Here is a 16980-nt window from a genome sequence, read left to right as displayed (position 1 = left end):
ATGACTAAAAGGGTAAATTTTGTTGTGCACATTTTAACCACAAACCACAAACAAAAACCCAGCTAACACTGGCAGCCTGGCTGATACAGAAAACCATCATAAATTGCCACTGCCAGCAGGCCTCCAGGACTTCCAAGTGTCTGGAGATCAGGGGTCCAGGAGTCAGACTTGAGTAACTCACCGTCTGGAACACCGTCTGGGACAGAAAACTGGCTGTGACTTTGCTGATGTTGCTCTCGCCTCCCATCTTACACAGGACGTAGCCATACAGGTTGGCGGCTTGGAGAGAGATCCCAGCTATCACGAGGGCCTGCACTTAAACAAACAGAGGTCATTCTCCTGAGAGCACAGATTGAAATGTTCCTCCCAAACCAAGCAGGAGTGTTTCCGGCCCACGCTCACCAGTGTTCGGCAACCTTTATGGAGAGCTTCCCTGGTGGTTCAGTGGTAAAGAATCTGCCTGAAATGCGGGAGACCCTGGTTTGATTCCTGGGTTGGGAAGATCCTCTGGAGAAGGGATTGGCTACCCACTCCAGTATTCTTGCCTGGAGAATTCCCTGGACAGAGGAGCCTGGCAGGCCACAGTCCATGGGATCACAAAGAGTTGGTCATGACTGAGCGACTAACACTTTCACGACAGGGGCTAGGGGAACAGAGGCATGGGGAGGGTCATGGCTAAAGGGCTCAGGATCTCCAGGGGTGATAAAAATTTCCTAAAACTGACTGTGGTGCTGGCTGCACAACCCTGAGAACAGACTTGTTGCTGTTGTTCAGTCGTTCAGTCGTGTCCAGCTCTTTGTGACCCCACTATACAGCCCACGGGGTCACAAAGAATCGGACACGACAGAGCGATTTTCGCTTTTTCGCTGGCTGTAGCCCTCGAGGCTTCTCTATCCATGGGATTTCCCAGGCAAGAATACTGGAGTGGGTTGCCCTTTCCTTCTCCAGGGGATCTTCCTGACCCAAGGATCAAACCTGTCTCCTGCTTGGCAGGTGGATTCTTTACCACTGAGCCACCTGGGAAGCTCCCGAATCAGACACACAGAATGAGCGCACTGCCTGGTATGTGAATTCTTTCTCGATAAAGCTGTTTCAATCCACCGATCGCTCAATCAAGAACAAAAACCCACTTCTACAACCGCCAGTTCTGTACAGACATCCGAGCAAGTGTTGCCTTACCAGCCACTTGAGCTTCAGGGAAAATAAGGAGCTAAAAAAGAACACGATCCAAATCATGGGACAGACGATGAGGCCGAGCCAGAAGACCCGCGCTTCCGCCTCTGTGGCAGCCACCATGTCTGGAGAGACCTACGGCAAGAAAGAGATTCGGTTGCACAACTCGCAGGAACGGTCCCAAAGGAGCGTGGTCTGATTTTCGTTAATATCACACAGGCTTCTGCCAGTGGGGGTTCTGAACGGGCACCAGCCCCATGGGCCTTGTGTCCGGCAGGGATCAGATCATGCAGAGCTTGAAAGGAACCCATAGGGCCTTTCCACGGCCGTTTTCTCGGCTCTAGCTTGACAAGTATTGGAAGATACCTTTCTGGCTTCAAAAATCCAGTGGCTTTTCCCGTCTTCATCAATCTGGTTCCACCAGCGAAGACCCACCATGAGTCGTCCGGTTACATTCTGAGAAAAGTGGACAGAATGCTCCTAATCAGATCACAGGTCAAGAAAGAGGCCTCATCTTATCCTGAATGAATAAAAGTGACCAATTCATGTCGAACCTGAGGAGAGGGGGACTGAACAGTGGGGCTTTCTCGAAATCAGTTTTAAGGTCTATAATTCTTAACTAAGCTTACCTTAAAAAGCAACTTACCTGTCCATCGACAAAGGAATGGATCAGGAAGATGTGGTACATATATAAAATGGCATATAACTCAGCCATAAAAAGGAATGAAATAATGCCATGGCAGCAACATGGATCGACCCAGAGATTATCACACTGAGTGAAGTAAGTCAGACAAAGAAGGACAGATATGACGTGGCATATATGTGGAATCCAATGCAAATGAACTTATTTACAAAACAGAATTAGTTATAGATACAGAAAATAATCTTAGGGTTACTGGGGGAGGAAGTGGGGGAGTGATAAATTAGGAGATTGGGATTGACATATACATACTACTATATGTAAAATATATATATTTTATCCCTTCTCCAGTAGATTTTCCTGACTTAGGAATGGAACTGGGGTCTCCTGCATTGTAGGCATATTCTTTACCAACTGAGCTATCGGGGGAACCCATATATAAAATAGATAACTAATAAGTACCTACAGTATAGCTCAGGGAACTTTATTCAGTACTCTAATGACCTAAATGGGAAAAGAATCTAACAAGAGAAGACGTGTGTGTAACTAATTCACTTTGCTATATGCTGGACACTAACACAACATCGTAAATCAACTATATTCCAATAAAAACTTTTAAAAATTAAGTTCCATTCACAAAAAAGACAGACTCCCCAGACATACATACACATATGTCATATATATACATGTACGCCTATTTTATAGAATTTTAAAATACATTATTTATGATATGATATGTGAAATTTACAAAAACCCTAAAACCCTGTGGACTTGTCTCCCTCACATAGTACATGTCTGCAAGCATGGCAGTGGCCACCCAGAAGCCATTTATTCAACTATATAATGTACTTTTTTCCTCTGCTTTTAAGTGATGTTGGCTCAGTATTCTCAAGTGTGCATAAGGGTCAGTGAGCTGCTGGAAACGCAGCCCGTGTTTCGGAAGAGGGAGTCACAGGTTGCGGGGGGGGGGCTCACCTTCACAGACCAGAAGTCAAAGGACAGGAGGAGAAGCACAGTCACAAAACAGCCCACGAAGCTCTTGCTGAACCAGTCACAGCCCACGTAGGTGACGATGGCACTCACGCGGAAAAACAGGTGGAAAAACGTGGCCACCGGGTGCCTAGGAAAGAACCCAGAAGCCCGCTCAGACCAGGGCCCCAAGGACAGTGGCTGAACGTGCTCTGTGGCTTCCAGGACCCACATGTTCCTGGTGCGTCTCAACCCAGACTCCACCAGGGCACAGCTCAGAGAAAGCATCACTCGCCTAGAAGACTCAAAACAGTCCTCATCACACCAACATTTTTCCCACCCTCGAAGAATCCAGTACTTTCCCATAATCTGACTGCAAATATCACTTGCCCTCTTCGAAACTGGGTCACTTTTCAAGTGTATCATGACAATGATCACCGCCTTCCTGCCTAGCAGCAACAATGACCAGTTCCCCAAAGGGAAATGTTGGGTTATTCCACCAGTAACTGAGCTGCGTGGTCACATGCAGCCCATGGGTTCAGAAGCCTCACATCAGCGGGGGCCACGTGGGCATGTCCAGGTCCAAACCACTGGTGCTGGTGATGAAGTGAAGTTGCTCAGTCGTGTCTGACTCTTTGTGACCCCATGGACTGTAGCCTACAAGGCTCCTCTGTCCAGGCAAGACTACAGGAGTGGGTTGCCATTTCCTTGCCATGCCACCAAGGAATGATGGTGATGAGCAGCATTTAACCCTGGAGCCAGAAAGCAGGCCGTATGCAAGGGCAAGGGGTTGGGGAGGGATGGACTGAGGATGCATTAGCCGATCCAAAGTATTATATATAGAGGATGGATCAACAGCAAGGTCCTCCTGTATACAGGGAACTATAGTCAATATCCTGTAATAAACCTAATCAAAAAGAATACGAAACAGAATGTATATACATGTATAACTGCTGAATCACTTTGCTGTACAGCAGAAACTAACACAATATTGTAAATCAACTCTACTTCAATAAAATAAATTAAAAAAAAAAAAAGAAATTGATCCTACAAGCCCCATTCAGTTCAGTTGCTCAGTCGTGTCTGACTCTTTGTGATCCCATGGACCGCAGCATGCCAGGCTTCCCTGTCCATCACCAACTCCCGGAGTTTACTCAAACTTATATCCATTGAGTCAGTGATGCCATCCAACCATCTCATCCTCTGTCGTCCCCTTCTCCTCCTGCCCTCAATCTTTCCCAGCATCAGGGTCTTTTCAAATGAGTCAGCTCTTTGCATGAGGTGGCCAAAGTATTGGAGTTTCAGCTTCAACATCAGTCCTTCCAATGAACACTCAGGACTGATCTCCTTTAGGATGGACTGGTTGGATCTCTTTGCAGTCCAAGGGACTCTCAAGAGTCTTCTCCAGCACCACAGTTCAAAAGCATCAATTCCTCAGTGCTCAGCTTTCTTTACAGTCCAACTCTTACATCCATACACGACTACTGGAAAAACCATAACCTTGACTAGACGGACCTTTGTTGGCAAAGTAATGTCTCTGCTTTTTAATATGCTAGGTTGGTCATAACTTTCCTTCCAAGGAGTCTTTTAATTTCATGGCTGCAGTCACCATCTGCAGTGATTTTGGAGCCCTCCAAAAATAAAGTCAGCCACTGTTTCCCCACCTATTTGCCGTGAAGTGATGGAACCAGATGCCGTGATCTTAGTTTTCTGCCCCATGACAGGTAGTAATTCACTGCTGGGGAAAGAGGGCGGGCAACTTGACACTAGCAAACTAACCCAGTATTGCCAGACCCGATATCTCTGCAGGAAGCTAGAAACCTAGACCTTCTGTGGGAAATCTGAGTTTTAAATGACGGCCACTAATTATGTCAATAAAATGCCGCAGGCTGTGTTTCACAGGGCCTGGGAGCCTCCAACTTGCCACGTCTAAAGGCAGCCAACAGGCCTTCGGGGGACGAGCCTGCTTGATCTCCGAGAAGGAAGGCGGTCAGGGTGAGCACCGTGGAGGCTCCTGTAGCACGGTGGGCTCCTGACTCCCACGGGGATGTCAGCTAAGATTCAGATGCAGGGTGTGTGATGACCTCGGCACTTACTCCTCCTCTTGCAAAGGAAGAAGGGGCTGTGCCCAACGCCAGCTGTTCTCCCGAAGGTTCTCACCTGTGCCTTTCAGATGCCAAGCTCTCCTGGCATCTGACCGAACCAGAGGCATTTAAGAATTAGATGTGATCGCATGGCACTTCCAAACCTGATTGTTCCAGAAGACAAGACTCTGGGGAATCTCTCATACTGTTTTCTTTTGATCACGCCACATGGCATGTGGAACCTTGGTTCCCTGAACTGGGATAAAACCTGTGCCCCCTGCAGTGGAAACGCAGAGTCTTAACCACTAGACCGTCAGGGAAGTCCACCTCTGATACCTCTTTTTGCCTTATACATTATTGAGGATTTAATTGTCTTAACATAATTTCGCCCCCTTCACCCAAAGATGCATGCATTGCATGCTTAGCTGCTAAATCGTGTCCAACTCTTTGCAACTCCATGGACTGTAGCCCGCCAAGCTCCTCTGTCCATGGAATTTCCCAGGCAAGAATGCTGGAGTGGGGACTTCCCAGGTGGCGCAGTGGATAAGAAAACGCCTGCCAATGCAGAGGACATGGGTTCGCTCCCTGGTCCAGGAAGATTCCACATGCTGCGGAGCAACTAAGCCCATGTGCCCAACTCCTGAAATCTGCGTACTTTAGGGCCTGCAACAAAGAGTAGCCCCCACTCTGCAACTAGAGAACGCCCTCGCGCACCAATGAAGACCCTGCCCAGCCATAAATAGATAAAATTATTTTAAAAAAAAGAATGCTGGAGTGGGTTGCCGTTTCCTCCGCCAGGGGATCTTCCCAACCCAGGGATCAAACCCGAGTCTCCTGCTTGGAGGCAGATTCTTTACCGCTGAGCCACCTGGGAAGCCCTTCACCCAAAGATAAATGAATCCTTTTCCAATGTCCTTTGAGGGCAGAGACCATTTTTATACCCCCAAGAGCACCTGGCTTTAAGATTCTCAGCAAATATTTGTTGTGTTGAACCTTGTAATCCAGTCCCTTTGGGCTTACTGGGAACATCTGTCTTTTTTGTAGAACAGTAGAGACTTAAAAGGTGTACAGAGGCCCAAGTGTTCACTAATCCAAGGTGAAACCTGGAATTTATGCCTTCAAATAAATCCCCTGCCCACCCACTATTTTTCTTTTTCTGACTGTGGTTTCCTGAAATAAAATGCAGAAAAAATTCCACTTGTTGGAAGGTTCTGCTTTAATTGAGTCCTGGTTAACTGTTTCCTTAACTTGAATGGACGGTATCATTATTGTTGCTGCTGTTGTTTTAAGTATCCAAACCAAGCCCAAAGCAAGCAGAAAAGGACTCGTGTTGTACTTTCAAATAATGCTTTAATCCTGTTTTACATGGGCTGTTCTCTGGACAGCTCTTCAAACCCTCACCCCCTCTCCCTGCAGTTTGCCTAGCCTGGGCCCCGGCTCACCCGTCTCCCTCCGCTAACACAAATGTGAGCTCAGAGATCAGCTTTCACATTCTGAGTTTGGAAGGCTATGGTTTGAGCCTACCCACCCTTCCCTGATATGGGGTCCCCTGTGCCCTCAGCCTTCTCTCTGGCCACCTCTACAGCCTCGGAGCACATATGAGCCAACAGTCATCTCCACCTCTCAACACCACCAGCTTCCAGCTCCCTGATCCCAGGCACCCACTTGGTGCCCGCGCCTTGACAGGCAAACAGTACAGAGATGCCCGACTGCCAGGGTCCAACCTCTGAGTAGCTCCGCAGCTGTCCCTAAGCTACAGAACTTCTCATTGCCTCAGTCTCTGCTTCTGTAAAATGGGAGGACCCATGGAAGCCCCTGCCGAGATTATTTGCTTCAAAAGATTAAGTGAAGGTGGCAGGTATACAGTGCCTGAAACACACACCATGCTCAGTCGTTGCGAACAGCTGACAATCTCACACACGCTCAAAACCGTTACCCAAGGAGCCAAACTGTAAAATTCCCCCTCTGACCACACTTTCTCTCTCTCATTCCCCAGGGGCTGACTTTTCATCTCTGCAGGGATCCCCCAAGACTCCTGATCTCCCCCATAATGCCCCAGCCCCTCTGCTGTCACCAAGGAAACTTCCTCATCCTCAACTGTGCGTGCTCCGTCGGTTCGACTCTTTGTGTGACCCCATGGACTATAGTCCATCAGGCTCCTCTGTCCATGGGATTTTCCAGCAAGAATATTGGAGTGGGTTGTCATGCCCTCTTCCAGGGGATCTTCCCAAACCAGGGATCAAATGTGCATCTCCTGCATTGGTAGGTGGGTTCTTTACTGCTTTTACAGAAGTATTTTCTGATCAGTATCCATCCTGCCCCCTCCAACCCAGGACAGAAGCCTGTTATCTCAAGAGGAGGAAGAAGAGAGAATGATAGGTGGTGAAAAGGGAAATGAGATTACCTAAGTCAAGGTCAGGAGGGTCTAGCTGGGCTTTTGTTTAAATTCAAAGCCACTTTCACAGTTCTGGGCCCAGCACACATCTTGTCTCCCCCTGTGGAGGGAAAGCCAGTAGGTTTGCATGATATGTGCTTGAAAGTTACCTGAGGAGGCCTTAAAATGCTCACAAGGCTACCCTGGTCCCATGACATGTGGGTTTAGATTTGGAGTGGGGCCTGGACGTGATGCTTTCAGGTTCTGGTGCTGGAGAAGACTCTTGAGAGTCCCTTGGACTGCAAGGAAATCCAACCAGTCAGTCTTAAAGGAAATCAACCCTAAATATTCATTGGAAGGACTAATGCTGAAGCTGATGCTCCAATACTTCGGCCACCTGATACGAAGAACCAACTCATTAGAAAAGACCCTGATGCTGGGAGAAATTGAAGGCAGAAGGAGAAAAGGGCAACGGAGGATGAGACAGTTGGATGGCATCACCGATTCAATGAACTTGAACTTAGGCAAATTCCAGGAGATGGTGAGGGACATGGAAGCTTGGCGTGCTGCAGTCCATGGGGTCACAAAGAGTCAGACACAACTTGGCGACTGAACAACAACAAATGGACATGAACTTTACAAAGGAAAATCACTGCTCTATCCTGGTTTGGGGGCTTCCCTGGTGGCTCAGTGGTAAAGAATCCACCTGCCAATGCAGGGGACGCTGGAGTCATGGGTTCAATCCCTGGGTTGGGAAGATTCCCTGGAGTAGGAAATGGCAACCCATTCCAATGTTCTTGCCTGGAGAATTCCATGGTCAGAGGAGCCTGGTGGGCTATAGTCCATGGTGTCCCAAAGAGTTGGACATGACTTAGCGACTGAGAACATCCTGGACTCACAAACTCCCGTCCAAACTCCACTTCCTGTTTCTGTAAATAAAGTTTTATTTGAACACAGCCATGCTCACTCATTCTCTGGCAGAGCTGAAAATATCTAACCAGAACTCATGCCAATCCCTGCTCTAGACAGGCAGGAAGAATTTGATGATGAAATTAGGCTCCATTAAAGACAAACCAAAATGAATCAAACTGCCAGTAATGACCTCTCCCCGCTACTTCACCACCTACTTCCAAAGCTATAGGGCAGGAGCTGCCGGACCGGCAGAAACAATGGATTGTGCTTGAAGTCAGAGCAGTGAAGGCAAGAGCAGTGACTGACACACAAGAGGGCTTGTGACGCTGGAGATGTCCCACATCTTGATCCCTCATGTGCATCTATATAAAAATTCATCCACCTGTACATTTAGGATGAATGTGATTTACCGTATGTGCGCTGCTGCAGCTGCTTAGTCACCCAGTCATGTCTGACTCTGCGGCCCCATGGACCGTAGCCTACCAGGCTCCTCTAACTGGGCAAGAATGCTGCAGAGGGTTGCCATGCCCTCCTCCAGGGGGGTCTACCCAACCCAGGGATCAAACCTGTGTCTCTTACATCTCCTGCACTGGCAGGCAGGTTTTTTCACCATCTGGGAAGCCCTTTAGTCATAACTTCCCCCATTTGGAAGCACCAAGATGTCCTTCAATAAGTGAATGGATACATCATAGTACATCCACACAAAGGAATATTTTATTTTCCGGCACAAAAAAGAAATGAGCTCTCAAGCCATGAAAAGACATGCAGGAACCTTAATGCATGCTACACAGTGAAAGAAGCCAGGCTGAAAAGACGACATACTGTATGGATCTAACTCTATGACATTTTGGAAAAGCCTCAGCTACGGAGACAGGAAAAAGATCAATGGTTGCCAGCGTGTAGAGACAAGGAGGATGAATAGTTGGAGCCCAGGGGATGTTCAGAGCAGTGAAACTGGTCTGTATGACCACTGGTCTGTATCCACCACTGTCATGGTAGATACATGCCATTATACGTTTGTCAAAGCCTACAGAAGGCATCACCGACTCAATGAACATGAGTTTGAGCAAACTCTGGGAGACTGTGAAGGACAAGGAAGCCTGGCGTGCTGCAGTGCATGGGATCGCAAAGAGTCAGACACACTGAGCAGCTAAACAGCAACAAGGGAAGGTACAGCGTCAAGGACGAGCCCTGACAGAAACTGTGGACTTTATCGAACAATGCACTGGTTCATCACAGCAAATGTGTGATGGTACTGCAAGATGATAACCATAGGGGGAACTCTGGGGTGGGGAGGGGCTTAGGGGAACTCTCTGTACTTTTTGCTCAGTTTTTCGGTAAACCTAAAACCACTCTTAAAAATGGTCACAGGTTGGGGGTGGTGCTCTGTCTAGCCAGAGTAAAGTCAGGGGTGGGGTTGGAGAGGACCATGTACCCCAGGCACACACATCCCCTTCCCAGCAAACTTCCTTTTTTTTAAAGATTTTTTTTTAATATGGGCCATTTTTAAAGTCTTTATTGAATTTGTTACAATACTGCATGTTTCATGCTTTGGTTTTTTGCCTGAGAGGCGTGTGGGATCTCAGCTTCCCAACCAGGAATCGAACCCATACCCTCTGCAATGGAAGGTGAAGTCTTAACCACTGGACTGCCAGGGAAGTCCCCCTACAAACTTCTAAAGCACATTCAAACTGGGGGCAAAAGTTTGATTTAATTGTCCATTCCACAGTGATTTAATAGTTTCTTTAAAAGTTGCCCTTTATTGGTTAAAATACTTTGAAAACTAATTCTTTATCAAACATCCAATTTTAAATACTCCAGTTCAGTTCAGTTGCTCAGTCATGTCCGACTCTTTTCGACCCATGAATCGCAGCACGCCAGGCCTCCCTGTCCATCACCAACTCCCGGAGTTCACTCAGACTCTCGTCCATCGAGTCAGTGATGCCATCCAGCCATCTCATCCTCTGTCGTCCCCTTCTCCTCTTGCCCCCAATCCCTCCCAGCATCAGAGTCTTTTCCAACGAGTCAACTCTTCGCATGAGGTGGCCAAAGTACTGGAGTTTCAGCTTTAGCATCATTCCTTCCAAAGAAATCCCAGCGCTGATCTCCTTCAGAATGGACTGGTTGGATCTCCTTGCAGTCCAAGGGACTGATCTCAAGAGTCTTCTCCAACACCACAGTTCAAAAGCATCAATTCTATCATCTTTCAAATACTCTGAAACGCCTTCTGCTTTTCACTGTGGCAAAGGTCTGAGGAAAGACAGTATCTTTTCTCCTTCCTTTACTTTGCTACAAAAATAGCATCTGAAATGATGTCTAGAATTTGCTCCAAAATAATCTGGGGGCAGGGAGTGGGCGGAGGTAAAGATGAAATAGTCTGGCCACGTGTTGATCATGACTGAAGCTGAGTAATGGGAACACCGGGGCATTGTTCTCTGTACTTTTATGTAAATCTGAATTAAAAAATAGAAAAATAAAGAAATCATCAGAGGTAGACTTGACTTTGCATCGAGCCAAGGCACGTTTCAGAAGAAAAAGAATAAAAGGTCTATAGGTTGCTATTCTGGGGGCCATCTGTGGTCAAAAAAAAAAAAAAATCATACCTAAAAATCCCCAGTTGAGTAACTGGCTGCTACAGCTGGATGCATAAGGAAAATTCCAGAAAATAGGTCTGTCCTTCTGGGCTTACCAGTTCCTCTGCAAAAAAGAAAGGCAACCCCTCTCTATAGAGTAAAAATGCCCACCCACCTCCAAACTGGACAGTCAGTACAGTGAAAGACAGAAAGCCTTGATCCACACTCACGCTCCAACCTTTCTGTGTACATGGTTCTGGACAGGGCATTAAACCGCTCAGAGCCTCGGTTTACTCATCTGTAAAATGGGAGAATAGCATTTAACCTCAGATGGCCAAGGCTTCTAGGAGGAAAAACACCTACGGTGCCAGACCAGAGGGGGACATGTTGTTAATATCACTCTACATATTGTTTGATTCATTCATGGTCAAAATTTTTGAGAATGGGAGAAAGTGAGAAAAAGCCTTGGCGGTCATGATCCTTTCGGATGCTTTCCATTGGATGCTCTTTCCTCATTGTTGAAAAGAAGCAGGATGCTACTCTGTATTTCTTCAGCCCTGACACCCACTTAGAGTCAGGTGGCTCTCACACTAACAGCAGCGTGTCGCCAGGAAGATGTGGCAGGGAAGGGGACCCCAGAGAGTGACGACGAAGACCATATCCACCTGTTCCCTTCCCCTCGTGCCCTGGAGTGTGTTAGCAAGGCAGGATCAGTGGCCTACCCCAGGCTTCCTGAGCCCAAATCTTCATTTTAACGAGATCTGCATGCTCGTTGCCATCCAGGAGTCCTCCTTTGTTCTATTTTCAAGGTAAACTCAGTCATGAGGACAAAGAGGGAGGAAGGAACCCACACTTAAAAAAGCCTTGCTAACCCAGCAGGTGAGCCGTGGGGGCTAGACGGACTTTTCTAGAATGCTCCAGATGCAACGTTAGTGCCATCACCCTTCAGACTCCAACTTCTTGTTTCAGATGACAGCACATCCTCATCCTTGCCCAACATCTGGGCCAGGAAGGCAGGCCTGGGGCTGCTGGGATGTCTCAACAGATGCTGGTTGCTAAGCGCTCAGAGTTTTGATTCAAAGGTCAGCACGACAGAGATCTGAGTATGGAAGTGAATAAAAGAACAGACTTCCCTCTGGCCGCCACAGTTTTCCCCTCTAGTTTCTGTTCTTTATTTCTTTTTAAAGAGACATCCCATCTTTATCAGCTGGGTATAGTGGTTGAGTTGCTAAGTTGTGTCCCACTCTTTGTGACCGCATGGACTGTAGCCCACCAGGCTCCTCTGTCCATGGGATTCTCCAGGCAAGAAGACTGGAGTGGGTTGCCATGCCCTTCTCCAATCAGCTGGGTATGCAGAGCTGCAAAATGCTGGGCAAAGGGAACCCCCAGAGATGGTTCAGCAGGCCCCTGGCCGCTCAGCCCTGGCTGGGCCCTCTTCGGGGACCCGAGCTTCTCCTCGAGGGCTCCAGGGGTGATTCTTCCCCACGGACTCTAGCTACCGCCCACTCCCTGCCGCTGCTGCTGTGCAAACCACGGACCAGATTCCTTAAAGACCCAGCATTTTCAAATGAAACGGGAACACAGAAGAGCCGAAAACAAGCCTTCAAACAAAACCTTGCACACGAAGTTTCACAGAGGCAACGTTCACAGTCACCACGAGGCGGAAGCGGCCCAAAAGTCCATCAATGGACTCTCCGTGCAATGGGGTGTCACTCAGCCATGAAAAGGAATGAAGCGTGGAAACCTGCTCCAGTGTGGGCGAACCTCGACAACCTTAGGCTCGGTGAAAGAGGCCAGACACAAACACACAGATACTGTAAGATTTCATTTATGTAAGCTACCCGGAAGAGGCAAATTCATAGAGACAGAAAGCAGAATATAGGGTCCCGGTGGCTGGAGGGAGGAGGAAATGGGAGTTGATTGCTTCACATTCACAGGATCTCCATGTGGGGAGTTGAAGGGGTTCTAGAGGCGGATGGTGGTCACAGTGACACAACAGTCTGAACGGACTTACTGCCACCGACTTGAGATGCTTAAAATGGTAGATTTTTTTTGTCATGCATATTTAACAACTGAGAAAAAAAAATGAAAAAATTATTGAGTACTATCGATGCATGCAACCACACGGAGGAACCATGGAAACATACTAAGTGAAAAAAGTCAGACATGAAAGGTCCCATAGTGCAGGATTCCATTCTTGTGAAAAGTCCAGAACAGGCCAACTCACAGAGACGGAAAGCAGGTAAGCGGTTATCAGAGGACAGAGAGTGACTGCTTCATGGCTATGGGGTTGCCATTTGGGGTGATGAATTTATTCCGGAATGAGACAGTTAGGATGGCTGTGTAGTATTGTCAACATCCTAAATGCCACCGAATCATTATTATTTTTTTAATATTTATTATTTATTTGGCTGTGCCAAGTCTTCGTTGTAGATTCTGAGATCTAGTTCCCTGACCAGGGATGGAACTCGGGCCTCCTACACTGGGAGCTCTGACTCAGCCACTGGGCCACCAGGGAAGCCCGAATCATTCACTCCCAAATGGTTAAAACGGTCAATCTGATGTTATGTGTTATTTTACAAGTTAAAAGGGAGAAGAAATTGGGGTGGGGAGGAAGAGAGAGATGCTGCCTTCATCAGCTCTCCTTTGGAGGGCAGGCGAGGTGAGTAGAGAGAGTCCTGGGTACAAGTTCAGAGACAAATTCATAGATTTAAATCTCAGCTCCACCCCTGAGGACCTGTGTGACCTTGAGTAAGTGACTTAACCTCTCCGTGTGTCCCAGTTTCCTCATCTGTAAAATGGGATAAGAGTCAGGACTACTGAATTGCACAAACCAGGAGACGTCGTTCAATCATTGTTAGTGTGAATCGTGTTCTCTGGAGTAAGAAGTACCAACTGCACGGAGCTGCCAGGAAGATTACGTGAGAATCACAGGCAAAGAAGGACTCAGTATACTGCCTGGTTCAATAATGAGTTCAATACCCGCTCTTATCAGAAATAACTGTGCATTTGCCCTGGGGGCTAATCATTCCTGTTATACTATTGCATGACACAGTGCTTTTCCACATGCACACCACCTGGCTCTCTCGCTTTTTTTTTTTTTCCTTTTTAAGGCTTGTGGGATCTTAGTTCCCCGACCAGGGACTGAGCCCGGGTCCTCAGCAGTGAAAGCATAGCGTCTTGGTCACTGGACTGCCACCACCTGGCTCGCTTGTTAAATGCAGACTCTGATTCAGGAGGTCTGGGTGGGGCCCAGGAGTCTGCGTTTTAATGAGCACCCAGGTGATGCTGATGCTGCTAGTCCATGGACCACCCTCAGAGTAGCAGGGAATATAGGAAAGTGCTGTTTTTGCTCCCCAGGGCTGCTAAAACAAAACACAGCAAACTGGGTAACACCAAGATCATGTTGTCTTAAAACCCATCATTTCATTGTGCTCAAAAAAAAAAAAAAAAACAACAACAAAGCAAAACAAACACCAAAATCTCTGTGTCTGCAGGCTTGCTTCCTTCTGGAGACTCTAGGGGAAAACCCATCCCAGTCCCCCTCTCCTATCTTCTGATGTCAGCTGGCACCCTTGGGATTTCTTGGCTTGTACCTCCATCACTTCAGCCTCTGCCTGCGTTGTTGCGTGGCCTCCTTCATGTGTCTGTCTTCACACAGCTGCCTTCTTTCAAGGACACTAATCATATGGGACTAGGGCCCCAGCCTACTCCAGGATGCCCTCATCTTAGCTAATCACATCTGCAAAGACCCTATTGCCAAGTGAGGCCACATTTTGAGGCCCTGGAGGTGAGGAAACCCACATGTATCTCTTGGGAAGGATATAAATTTTTCAACCCACAACACCTACCTGGGGATAAATGAGCCCAGAGGACATAAGCAAGGCTGAAAAGGGACAGAGCGCCGCTCTGCAGTTGAGGGGTCAGAAGCTCAGCGAGTCTTGAAGCAAATTGCCCCTGGCCTGGAGCAAAGAAGCAGCAAAGAAGCTGCAAATCTACACATGCTCAGCTCTTCAGCTCAGGCCTTGGAGGAACCATCTGCCCAAGGAAGGGTGGAAGGGTCATCTCTTCTGATTTGCACAAAGGTGCCCTACAGGCTAGCAGCTGCTCTGAGGGGCAGAATCCGCCCAGAGTTTCATCTGTCAGTTTCCACCTGTCAGCTGTCTCGCAGAGACCCATGGAGCAAGTGAAAGGGGACACAGGCTTGGTGACAATAGTGAGTCCCCAAAATACATCCACTAAGAGATGCTATTAATATCAGCCCTGCCTGATGCACTCCCTGGTCACAGAGCCGGAGAGCTGGCGCAGGAGACAAACGCAGACTGTGGCTTCTAAACTCCCTTCTCCAAAGGAGCCAGAGCTCCCTGGAGAAGTGATGCCTCCAGGCACAGATGGAGAAATGAATAAGAAATGAATACGGGATCGGAACATCCCAGATCACAAGGAAGCTGTCAAAGACTGTGAGAGCCAGGTCAAAACATTCAGAGGCCAACGGGTAGACACTCCCATTGGCCAAAGATGGGAGAACCTGAACAGCAATAAAAATGTCTGAATCCGTGAGTCATGTGATACTTATGCAAAACCCTCAGTGGTCACTTATGGGGGATGCTGGGGAGCAAAACTCATCACTTGGAAAATGGAAAAATGAAGGGCAAGCGTGGAGCATTTATTATGCCTTTTCTCTGTACAGTATATCCTGCAATTTATTTGAAGAGGGGAAGTTTCTCTTTCTAGATTACTTCAGCTCACAGATGGAGATGGAATGATAGTGTGCTTAGAATGTCACCATGCTGCAGCCCCCAACGCATTCATTCATGAGCAGCTGCTGAGGACAACCAGGCATTAGAAGCCCCCAACGGAAGAACTCATAGCTCAGCTGGTAAAGAATCCACCTGCAATGCAGGAGACCCCAGTCCAATTCCTGAGTCGGGAAGATCCCCTGGAGAAGGGATAGGCTACCCACTCCAGTATTCTTGGTCTTCCCTTGTGGCTTAGCTGGTAAAGAATCCGCCTGCAATGTGGGAGACATGGGTTCCATCCCTGGGTTGGGAAGATCCCCTGGAGGAGGGCATGGCTTTCCACTCCAGAATTCTAGCCTAGAGAATCTTCATGGACAGAGGATCCTGGCGGGCTACACTCCATGGGGTTGCAAAGAGTTGGTCACAACTGAGCGACTCTTCATCATTATCCCTGGTCCAAGAAAGCATGTCAGAGGCTGGGAGTCAGTTGGCTGACTGTTCCTTTGCACTTTGTAAAGTATTTTACTATCCTGAGGAGAGAGACATCTGTATTGCAATGCTAGGAAAAATGTGAGGATCCATTAACACAATCTGTGGCTGTTTCTGAGTCATTCTGAAAGCCTCCTTACTCCCGTAATGAGTGAGGAGTGAGTCATCGGCCATGGAACACCCAAGGCTGAGCCCCTGTGTAAAGAGAATTTCCTTCGGGCTGGAGTAGGGCCAGCCCCAGGCCATTCCCCTTGGATTCCAACCCGAAGTTACTGAGCCAGTCTTGATTAAGGAGATGTCATCAGCATCACTTGCCAGAATATATGGCTGAGCCTTGCATCACCACCTGCTATTGTTGTTTAGTCGCTGAGTCCAACTCTGTTGGAGCCCCGTGGACTGTAGCCCACCAGGCTCCTCTGTCCCTGGGATTTCCCAGGCAAGAACACTGGAGTGGGTGGCCATTTCCATCTCCAGGGGATCTTCTCAACCCAGGGATTGAACCCACATCTCCCACATTGCAGGTGGATTCTTTACGCTAAGCCACCAGGGAAGCCCATTATCAATACCTACCCATAACACACACGCGTGCACACACACACACACCACTCCCTACTTAATCCAGAAATAGATGCCAAGTCGCTCAGAGCAGAATCACATTGCAGAAGCCTGTCACACCCATCTCAACACCTACTGATTCAGCACCTTTGGGAATGGAGGTCCTGAAGTTTGGGTCCTTTGTTTGCTGAGTTCACTGGGGATGCTGATAAGAGCTGAGATCCCTTGGGAATGCAGGCCCAGGGACAGGCGTCACTGTACAATCTCAGAAGTCCCAGCAGGTGGCAGAATTGGGACAACGGTCAATTTAAGCCAAGTTCCCCATGTGTGTCCCTGGAGTCCAGCCAGTCTGGGCCGCCAGCATCTTTCACCCTGGCCCCTTCACCAGCCTCCTAACATCTCTCTGCTACCCTTCTTGCCCTACAGGCCACTTGATAGTCACCGGGAGCATTATCAAGGGTCAGTCAGATCA

General features: G+C 48.0%; 1 protein-coding gene across 2 annotated transcripts in view; it reads right to left on the bottom strand.

Annotated features, from left to right (window-relative positions):
* The window catches only part of TVP23A (trans-golgi network vesicle protein 23 homolog A), a 43827-nt gene that overhangs the window by 2378 nt on the left and 24469 nt on the right, over positions 1-16980 (bottom strand). For both annotated transcript variants that reach the window (XM_070362375.1, XM_005889261.3), the window contains exons 4-7: positions 2789-2933; positions 1540-1629; positions 1180-1308; positions 182-310 (exon numbers count right to left, since the gene is read on the bottom strand). In XM_070362375.1, the coding sequence (XP_070218476.1) occupies positions 182-310; positions 1180-1308; positions 1540-1629; positions 2789-2933 (493 nt within the window). The remainder of the gene's footprint in view (positions 1-181; positions 311-1179; positions 1309-1539; positions 1630-2788; positions 2934-16980) is intronic.

The sequence above is a fragment of the Bos mutus genome, chromosome 25 (genome assembly GCF_027580195.1).
Source record: "Bos mutus isolate GX-2022 chromosome 25, NWIPB_WYAK_1.1, whole genome shotgun sequence".
Classification (NCBI taxonomy): Eukaryota; Metazoa; Chordata; class Mammalia; order Artiodactyla; family Bovidae; genus Bos; species Bos mutus.
Note: the sequence above shows the minus strand (reverse complement) of the source record. Positions and strands in the feature narration are given on the sequence as shown.